Genomic DNA, 10,417 nt, shown 5'->3' with positions numbered 1-10,417 from the left:
TTCTGACACATTTCCTGTTCATGAGCAATTTGGATGGCGGTATAATTTTCTTTTTGTCATGGCTCATTCTTTCAGTAACCTTAATCAGATTTGGAAAAAAAGTCACCGCAGTGTCAGAGCTTCATTATTAGGACCCCCGCCCCAAAAGAAAAAAAAGATGATGCATTGCAAAATCAAAGAGACAGAACCCTGTTTGATGCTAATCCTTGATGAGGAGCATAATCCTATCAACCCAAAACCTTGTGACATTGCTGGTGCGCTTTGAAGGAATACTGCGGCTTTTCCCACACGGTGCAGACTTAACGTCTCCCGTTTTCATTTTGACATTCTGCATGCATTTATTTGATTTACTTTGGTACTTTGATTTACGAGTGAGCCCGACTGACTTTTTCCAAGCTATGAGACGTTGCTCACACGACTTTTTTTTTCTTGTCTTGATTTGCGGGTAAAGGTTTTGGCTACGAGCAACAGATGGCGGCAGCGAACGTCACACCAAGAAACCGTTTGGCCGCGAGTGAACAATTGTCTTGGGGGGGGGGGGGGGGGGGTAAATGCTTGTTTCAAGTTGTTTATTGCCACCCCCGGTTGGAGTTTGCTAGAAAACTCAACGTGATGTGAATGTAGTGTTGTCCTTTAGCAGAATGAGAATATAATTATAATTTGCGGTACAGAGCGAAGAGCACTGTTAGTCCCCCCCCCCCCCCCCATTGGAAAACATAACGTAATGTTTGTAAAAACCACAAATAAACGTTCGTGAAAAATAACTGTGCCATTTTTATGTTTGACGGGTCGGCTATGCTGCACACTTTGCTTTAAAAATTCCCTTCGTAACCCGACCCCTGCGAAATGTAATTAAATACCCCCGATGTAGTCAGACGTTCTATCCATATTCATCATGGATCGATGGCATCATAATAAGAGTAACACAGCCGTTGAACAAGAAGATGGCTCCCCCAAGTGGTAACGTGACTTCCAACAACTCCAAGACTTGAACAGGGCGAAAGTGGACGTCACAGTGCTCAACTCAGCTACTATCAGGCCATACAAAAGTACTGTTACACACTTTCCTTTTAATTACTTGTCATTATTTCATACATGCTGAATTTGTGTCAGTAATACATATAGTTTACGTGACGATGTAATTGAAAAACAGCAATAAACCGGACTTTTATAAAGAAAAAAAAAAAGAATGAATTAAACCCCAAATAGTCAACAAGATGTCAAGTCGCAACTGTTTGTGTTGCATTCAAGTGCAGGAGGATATTCTGCGATAGTGGTAAAAGTGAAACTTTTTTCGGATGGACTGCATGAATGAAAAAGAGTAAGCATGATTCCGAGTGGGCGGGGTGTGATGGCGAATGAGCGTCGTCGTTTGGCATAGTTTACCGTTTAGCTGGAAGCGTGGGCGGGGAAAAGCCCGAGGTCGCAGTTTTTTTTCTTCGTCTTTCTTCTTTTGCGTGGGCTTGAACGCATCCGGACCTGGTCACTGTTCTCGAAACACAAGCAACAAGGGTGGAACCGAGCTGAATCGGGACACACGCTGACGAAAGCCACGGAAAAACGTCCTTTAAAATGCGCCTTCTTCGCTAAAGTCAAGTGTTGTGTTGAAGGCCCGTGACGTTGACATTAGTCACGGAATAAAGAAAGACGACGGAGAAGCCGAGACCGGAGCGCTTCTCATGTAATTGATCTGCCTGCTGAACGATCAACAAGCCATCTGGGGCACCAGCAACAGGTAGGATGCCACTTTTTTTTTTAGCCAGTTTCAGAGCGGTACGCGCGAAATACCGATGTTAAGATTTTCCTCTGTTGTACTCGAGCTTTAAGATCACCCAAAAGTGAGCGGACAACCCCAGAAACAACAAAGCTCATAATGTCTGGGTTCATTTCCTCCTGCTAACTCTCCATGATGTCACTGATCATGAGTTGTTGAACTACTCGCAGTTCCAGGCACAGGGAGCCTCGAAGTCGTTTTTGTTGACTTCCGAATTGTTTCCTCCTAAAAGGAAAGAGCGGAAAGTAGAAATAATCCATACCTGGGTCAACAGCTTCAATCCTAAAATCTCTGAAAAGTGAAAGCAAACGTCTTCTGAATTTGACACACCGCAGAGTGTTGACGATCCCAAATTTTAACAAAAGAAAAAAAATGGCCACATAAAATGAGGCTTCAAATTTGTGAAAAATCGAGCCCTTTTGTCTGCTGTCATGCGGGCAGTGAAACCGCACCCTCAAAATCAAATTTGTAAACTTTTTACACATTGACTTCCTTCCAATTGGCAATTTGAAATAATCCATACCTGCCACTATCCTAAAACTTGGAGGCAACATTTGGACAGTCTTATCTGCAATGCAAGTGTACAAAATAAACAAATAAATAAAAGTAAAATAAAGCAAAATTACTTATACTTTCCAAATATCACGTAACAGAGCTAATGATGGTTTGCTTATTTTATACCAAGCAGCCCCCCCCCCCACACACACTCAAAAATCAATCCTGAGTTTATAATTCTGCGTGTTTGTGACATTTACGCCACGAGTTGCACGAGGTTCTCTTTGTGTTGAGTCTGGAGACTCGAACAAGATCAACTCCAAAGTCATGTGGGCAGCTGATTTAATCAAGAGAAAAATCCCTCGGCTCCAGCACTGGACATGACAAATTTGCTTGTAGGAGCAGCACAATGTTGACGGGCCATTCCGCCGACTCGGAAAACTGATGACATGCATGCTGAATGACTCACAAAATTGTGTTGAAATGGAGTGCTGCAGAAAAAGAAAAATCTCATTCAAAGGTGGCACAAAACTGACGAGCAGCAACATGAAGTGCAACAACTCGTTTTGCGCATTTTTTTCCAAAAATAAAACTCGCTTTGAGATTTTGCTTCCTCATGGTTGTCCCGCACCTCATCCAAAATCCCCAAAAAGAATTAGCCAACTCACTCGGGTGAAACGGGAGAAATGGCATCGGATAACTTTTCCGTCTTTGGAGGTCATGGTCTAACCTCACGTGTTGTCTCCAGCGTCTACGATGGCCTCGCCGGCGGATGGCGGCGGCAAAGGCATAACCGCCCTGGGCTCGGAGCTGCCGGCCATGTTTGACGGCGTGAAGATGGCGGCGCTTGCCACCGTCCTCTACGTCATCATGCGCTGTCTCAACCTCAAGAGTCCGCCGTCGCCACCTGAGGTCAGCCGCCAGGACACGCCGCTTACCCGCTACCTGCTCAAATGCTGCCCCCTGTTGACCAAAAAGTGAGTGGAAGACATTTTCGGATTTTGTCACGTGCAGGTCAAAAGACACGGAAGAGTTTTGGGGGGTTTTTTTCCTTTGGAATACTTTCACTCTTGTCACCCACGACACTGTTTGACGTCACAGTGAAAAAGGTCGATTGACACATGACACGCTGGTGCGCGACGACCAGATTTATACATAAATGAAAAAAAGGCCTGCTAAAGATTTCCGGTAGCTTTTCAGCAGATTCTGTCTTGCGTAGCAAAAAGCCTGCGAAAAGCGGTTCGCAAATCAGGCTTTTATGTTATCTCGCAACAAAACTAATCAAAAATCAAGAATGCCTACTTTTTTTTTAATCCACATGTGCTCCAAAATGAAACCCCTCAACAAAATGAGGTGGAAATCAGTGAAGTAATGCAAAAAAAAAAATATATATTTTTTTTAAAGTGAGACAAACTGAAAATCTTGCGGCGCTAAAATGAAGTAAAAAGTTTAGATCCAAACTTTTATCCGGATCTCCACCAAAACGTAATTCCTTAGCCCTTACGACTCGCTCTTAAAATGTTTTGTGGAAATTATTTTTCTTTCCATTATTCCGCAAAGAAACACACTGAAAATCCTGCATCCGCAGCAACGGGGGCTAAAACGGAGTCCAAATTCTGAAGAGGAACCTCAATCCAGATCTGCGCCAAAATACAGTATACATTTGCAACCGGTGCACCTTAACATCAAAAACAAAACAATTTAAGTAAGCAGCTACAAAACCCCTGGACAAAATTTGGGATCTGTACTTTTTCCACCAAAATTCCTTCACAAGTTTTTTTTCTTCACAGAGAAACAAACAGAAAATTCCAGATTGCAACAACGCCGCAAAAAAATCAAGTCAACATTTTAGGTGCGCACTTTAATCTGGATCGACGCTCAAATAGTGAAGGCTTCCTTCGAAGCCCAAAATCTCTCTTCCCCACGGTCCCTCCGCAAGTTGTTTTTGTGTAATCCAGCTCGGCAAACAAACGCCGCTAAACTGGATCCGCACCATTCTTTGGATCCGCACCAAAAATTCCCGAGCCCAAGCCCCTTCCCTCCTCCAAAGTTTAGATCGGTTCCGTTAGTTTGACGTCATCCCGCTGAAACGGATCCAACCGCAAAAGGTCACAACCCCACTCGAAAGTAATTGCTCGTTCTCGCGTCTCACGCTATTTGCGGGCCACTCCTTTGAAGCCGAGGGGCCAAAAGTGCCGAGTCAGCATCCCGTCGGACCTCGAAAGATGTGGGGTGTAATCCGACGCCTGTGCCGCTCCTCCGCAGATACATTCCACCCCTGCTGTGGGGGAAGAGCGGCCACATCCAGACGGCGCTCTACGGCAAGGTGGGCCGCGTGGGTACCCCGACGCCGCGAGGGGTCCGCAAGCTCCTCCCCATGCATGACGGAGCCACGGCCAGTTTTGACCTCTTTCAGGCGCTGGTTGAACACCGCACAGGAGGTCAGATTTTGGGGGGAGGGGGAATTATTTTTTAGGGGGGGTAGAGGGAAATGTTCTATGGTAATGATAAATATCTTTTAACAAACTATATAGAAAGACCCCGTGAGTCTTAGCAGGATAAGCCTCATGAAAAAGATCTACCGACGTTATGCACACACAAAAGTTGTCAATATAAAACTAATAATAATGATTGTGAACAACTATTATCACCAACTAAAAATATATTTGAGTTTGCAAACAATCTGGATTTTTTTTTGTAGTATTTTCAGTGTAGTTTTCTAAAATATAGTAATAAAATAATATGATGAATGAATGAATATGAATAAGTCAATTCCTATTGTACATATATTAAAAAACTTGATTATAAGCTGTCATTCAAGAAAAACTCTTTTTTATATTTATAATAACTTTATAATAGTTTACACCATGATGAAATGTTACAACTAAATAATGACATTGGCTTGATTTTTATCTTTTGTTCATAATCCTTTTGAATGTATTTACGGCAGATATCTATATTTTTTATTTCTACCAATGCCAAAAAAAAAAAAATAACCCAAACCAACAACAATTTACCGTGCGAAACGCGTGTTCTCAGATGACATCACCATGGTCATCTGCCCCGGCTTCGCCAACCATAGCGGGAACGTCTACATTCGCACCTTTGTGGATCACTCCCAGCGGCAAGGCTACCGATGCGCCGTCCTCAACCACTTGGGGGCCTTGCCTGACATGGAGTTGACGGCGCCGCGCATGTTCACCTACGGTAAGGACAAAGCCAAATCATCAAGGGCAGACGGCGGACGGCTTCGAATAGGAAGGAGGATGCGAGTGGTCGCCGAGACGATTACAAAAAAAAAAAGTATATGTAGTTAACTTTGTTCTACGAAGTTAGCTTGATGCTAGTTAGGCACAAACAAAACGAGCACCGATGTTGCTGTGTTTGAACCCTTTAACACCGATATGAAATGGTTAGCAACACAATGGAGAGCAGCGGTGTCCAAACTACGGCACGGGGACCAAATTGTGGCCCACTATCCATTTTTTCCAGCGGACCGTGACATGATCCCCAAAATAAACAAATAATGAAAAGTGACATTTGACATGGGCCACAAGATTAGTTCAAAAAAGTGAAGTTGGGTAGAGTGAGAAGGGAGGGTGCGCTGTAGAACTCTTCTTGATATTCGAAGATACAAATAAACTATGATTCAAAGAATAACACAATTATGGTCACCGAAGGACAGTTTGGGTTTTTTTTTGCATCCGAATGTGGAGATGGGATTTGGCTACTAAGTGCAGAGCTGGTTCTACCCTGTCAGATAGATATCTGGTGGCTCCCCGCCACTTGAGACAATTTCACAGTCTGTATTTGTTTACGTTTATTGAAGTATAGGAGTTGTATCATTTTGACCCAAATGTTGGACTTTCAGTCCATTTGCGTGAGTACCTTTGCCACCTGCGATGCGCACGACCAGGTTGCACGTGGGAGTTTGCCGCCATGGTGAGCTACGTGAAGCAAGCGTTCCCCGGCACGCTGCTGGTGGCGGTGGGCTTCAGTCTGGGCGGCAACATCGTGTGCAAATTCCTGGGCGAGGACCCCGCCAATCAGGAGCGAGTGCTGTGCTGCGTCAGCGTCTGTCAGGGCTACAGCGCCCTCAGGTGGGCACCAACCACAACACGCATCAACTTTCATGACAAGTTCATAACAATGGTCTTATATATATCTTTTTTTTTCAAGAATAATGTCTTTTTAGACAGTACCATATGAGATTTTGACCAAAATAATGGATTACGTTTTTCATTCAATGTTGTAAGAAGCAGATCCCTTTTCCGTTGCTGGTCCCTCTCTTTGGAATGACCTCCTACTGAACATTCGATGTCCATCTTCAAAACTCGTCTATTCTTTGGCTTTCGGCTCACCATGAGACATGATATTTTTAGTCTGTTTTTGTGGTTTCTATTTTTTTAAATTTATTGTTTTATTGTGGCGGCCCGGTAGTCCAGTGGTTAGCACGTCGGCTTCACAGTGCAGAGGTACCGGGTTCGATTCCAGCTGCGGCCTCCCTGTGTGGAGTTTGCATGTTCTCCCCGGGCCTGCGTGGGTTTTCTCCGGGTGTTCCGGTTTCCTCCCACATTCCAAAAACATGCATGGCAGGTTGATTGGACGCTCTAAATTGTCCCTAGGTGTGAGTGTGGGCGTGGATGGTTGTTCGTCTCTGTGTGCCCTGCGATTGGCTGGCAACTGATTCAGGGTGTCCCCCGCCTACTGCCCGAAGACGGCTGGGATAGGCTCCAGCACCCCCCGCGACCCTAGTGAGGATCAAGCGGTTCGGAAAATGGATGGATGGATGTTTTATTGTATGAATCACTTTTACTCCATGTACAGCAATTTGTCTACAGTGGTGGTTGTTTTAAAGTGCTCGAGATAGCTCAAATTGTGTCTCACTTTCGAAAGGGAGTCTCCCACGTCCTTTTCACAGTAGCTCTTTCGCGAAAAGATTTGTTGCATTTCTTTAAGATCTTGAGAGTACATTCAAGTACAACTCGATGTGTGTCCTCGTGTTTTTAGAGCCCAGGAGACATTCCTTCAGTGGGACCAGTGCCGACGGCTGTATAACTTCGTCCTAACCGAAAAGCTGAAGAAGCTCATCTTGTCGCACAGGTGGGCTCATCGAGCACATCTTGCGTTTTTGCCATCCCGACCCGTTACGTCTCGAACGGACGTTAGTACGCGTCTTTCTTATGTGACGCCGTCCCGCAGGGAGAGCTTGCTTGGCCTGACCTCCAACATCAGCGACGGCGACCTGAGTCGACTCTGCGCCGCCACGTCGATCACACAGATCGACGACAGCATCATGAGGTGAATTCTCTAATTCTTAACACAATGTTTCATGCTCATTCTGGGAATACAATTATTCCATAAAATAAACATTAAATGTTTGACGATTTGTTGATATTTGTAAAACTCAAAAAGGGTTCTTGTAATGTTTTGCTGTGTGCAGGAAGTTCCATGGGTACAGCTCCTTGGATGAGTACTACAAGCAGGAGAGCTGCGTTCGCTACATGCACAAGGTGAGCGGCGGCACTGTCATCTGTGACTTTTTTTTTCCACCCCCCCATATCCGAGATTATTTGCTCATGCCACCGAAACCTCACGCAGGTCTCCGTGCCGCTTCTCCTGATGAACTCGTCTGATGACCCGCTCGTGCATCGCTCCCTGCTCGCCATCCCACGCGCGCTCTCAGGTTTGGATTGAATTTGGGATATGGCGACAACGCAACCTAAGCGTGGCAGCTTGTTTCTGCAACCCTGTCATGCTGATATTTTTTTTTAATAGTCATGTAATCAATCCACCATTGGTTCGAAATGTACTACAATGGTATGGCATTATCAACATATCCTGTTTTCAACGTTTCCACTTGTACAATGTCCACATTTCAAAATCCCGATTTCACCTCATTCATTTTCCATTTGTCGAATATGGTTACAACGAACACATTTATCACAAACGTCATTATAACCACCAGATTTTCCCCACAAAATAGTGAAAAGGCCTTCATTACAATGAACCGTGGGCAGCTAACTGCCGAAAATACCAGGAAATGTCCTCCCGTCAAATAGAGTGATACAGCGTGCCCCAACACAAATTATATGGCACAGCAATGTATTAAAATACTTGAAGTTGTAAATAAAAAACGTTTTTTTCAGCTCGAAAAATGCTTACCTTCCCATGGACATCGAGAAAAAGGGAAGAGTCAAAGGCGGGAATTGTCCTCAAAAGGGCCAGTACCACTTTCATTAATGAAGTAGGGGAACACCTAAAATGGTTTGGTCCACCCTTTGAGAATGGAGGATATGATAAACGAATACGTCAGTTATTTATCATATCATAGATTTTGTGTAATGATAATACAGTACATTATTTTTTTTTACCGGCCCTGTTTCACAAATTTTCTAAGGTTTAATGTATCGTCTACAAAACTGACATGCACACTGATATCGAGGTTAGATTTCGGAAGGCGCCATGATTGTTGCTATTGCTAACGCGTGTATCTTTGGGCCTTTTCATTAGGTCACAACATATTATATAAAGCACTACATTTATAAAGAGGCATTGTCTAAATTAGGCCGCACTGTGAGTGTTAGTTTTACACGGCATGCGCGTATTGTTGTACCGTTTGAAAAGTGTGCAAGGACAACTTCGGCATGAAGCAACATCGCTCTGCAGTCGACGTCACGCGGGCGCAGGAGACGTTTGTTTGCATGAAAGATGAAGCTCGAAGATCACCTTTCAAAACACAAAGCAGGTCTTCGTGTCTTGGTTTCCGTGCGGGGATAAACACGCGGGGGGTGGGGCTGGGGTCGCAGTTGGGATCGCATCGCTGTCCCTGCGACGATTCTGTGCGTTAATTGTTCATCACAAACTGTCCTCGTGCGGTTTTGTCATTTGGAGGAGTCACTATTTGTCTTCTCGCGTGTCAGGAAACCGAAAACCAAGCGGGTGAGACTCTGCGCTTCCCGTACGTGTACAAACGTGACGTTGGGCTGCTCACGCCCCCCCCCCCAAAAAAAACAGAACGGGCACAAGTGTGGCTTGTTAAAATATTGGAAGATATCAGCTAATACAAGGCAATGTAATAATAAGTACAAAAGTGAAAGTGAGCTTCACTATAATAGGTGTGACCTGTTGCATGTAGAATTATTTTAAAAAAGTACTTTGAAAAAATACAGCGAACGGTATTCTTATTTAAAATTTTGTCATGCAATGTATAACTTAAAATGTTATTTTGAAAAATACAATTAAAAGAAGAACCCCAAAATGTATATCCTAATTTTATTTAATTTTTAAATCAGTCTGAATCCTAAACAGGAGGACACCGCTGCATGTTTGGTCAATCAAAATTGGGTGCATTCAAGAAAATAATTGCTTTGATAAAATAAATATAATAAATACAATGTTCATTGATTCAAATTTTTAAGTTTGACCCGAGATATAAGGTGACAAGGTATAAGCTTATAATAAGGGGATCCAAATTCACTACATTTTTTTTTTTCTCGTCTGGACAGAGAAGATGCCCAACGTGATCTTCGCCCTCACCCAACACGGCGGCCACCTGGGCTTCTTCGAGGGGGCCATGCTGTTCCCTCAGCCCCTTACGTGGATGGACAAAGTCATCGTGGAGTTCGCCGACGCCATTTGTCATTGGGAGAACAACCGGCTGCCCCGCCACGCCGCAACCTGCCCCGATTTGAGCCTGAGGTGCGCTGAGAGAGCGGAGGGAACGCCCGCCACCTGGCCCTTGATTTCGGCATGATGATGGTTGGAGGTTGGAACATTTCTTTGTCTTTTTCCGGATCGTAAGACCTCAGGTGGTTCCGCTGTAAAGTCTACTGAAAGGGAGGAGTATTTTTTTATTATTCTGCTGCAATTTCCTTATGTTGAAATGTGTGACATTCATTGCATTTTTCACAAAATGACGTTGATACTGTTAAGTGGCTTGCAACCGCTTTGGAATACTCTTGAAACTGGATCGGGGCTGAGGGGATTTATTGCAGGACGACATTTTCACTATGCACTTTAGACTCTTGGCGCGACTGTTTTGACTTTTTTCCCCCCCCAATTGTTAATGATCTGAATAAAGAAACTTCTTCATCTCTAATGCCTGGTGGTTGTTTTTTTTTTTTCTTCAACTGTTAGAAAAAGTTA

General features: G+C 44.1%; 1 protein-coding gene across 1 annotated transcript; it reads left to right on the top strand.

The window, feature by feature from the left end:
* The first annotated feature begins 1,394 nt into the window (after nucleotides 1–1,394).
* On the top strand, nucleotides 1,395–10,370 carry LOC147206912 (monoacylglycerol lipase ABHD2-like). The gene is made up of 10 exons (XM_086108988.1): nucleotides 1,395–1,735; nucleotides 3,018–3,246; nucleotides 4,535–4,710; nucleotides 5,309–5,476; nucleotides 6,186–6,369; nucleotides 7,280–7,372; nucleotides 7,472–7,570; nucleotides 7,713–7,782; nucleotides 7,871–7,955; nucleotides 9,778–10,370. The coding sequence occupies exons 2-10, from the start codon at nucleotides 3,026–3,028 to the stop codon at nucleotides 10,023–10,025; spliced, it is 1,344 nt and encodes a 447-aa protein (XP_085965114.1). The 5' UTR covers nucleotides 1,395–1,735; nucleotides 3,018–3,025; the 3' UTR covers nucleotides 10,026–10,370.
* The last annotated feature ends 47 nt before the right edge of the window (nucleotides 10,371–10,417 follow it).

The sequence above is a fragment of the Hippocampus guttulatus genome, chromosome 4, assembly GCF_054856545.1.
Source record: "Hippocampus guttulatus isolate MCC_2025c chromosome 4, RoL_Hgut_1.0, whole genome shotgun sequence".
Classification (NCBI taxonomy): domain Eukaryota; kingdom Metazoa; phylum Chordata; class Actinopteri; order Syngnathiformes; family Syngnathidae; genus Hippocampus; species Hippocampus guttulatus.
This window is presented reverse-complemented; position numbering and strand designations above follow the sequence as displayed.

Coding starts and splice junctions, on each gene's coding strand:
- LOC147206912 (XM_086108988.1), top strand. CDS start 3,026: ATGGCCTCGCCGGCGGATGGCGGCGGCAAAGGCATAACCGCCCTGGGC. Junction 5,477..6,185: donor GCCGCGCATGTTCACCTACG/GTAAGGACAAAG, acceptor GCGCACGACCAG/GTTGCACGTGGGAGTTTGCC. Junction 7,373..7,471: donor AAGCTCATCTTGTCGCACAG/GTGGGCTCATCG, acceptor GCCGTCCCGCAG/GGAGAGCTTGCTTGGCCTGA.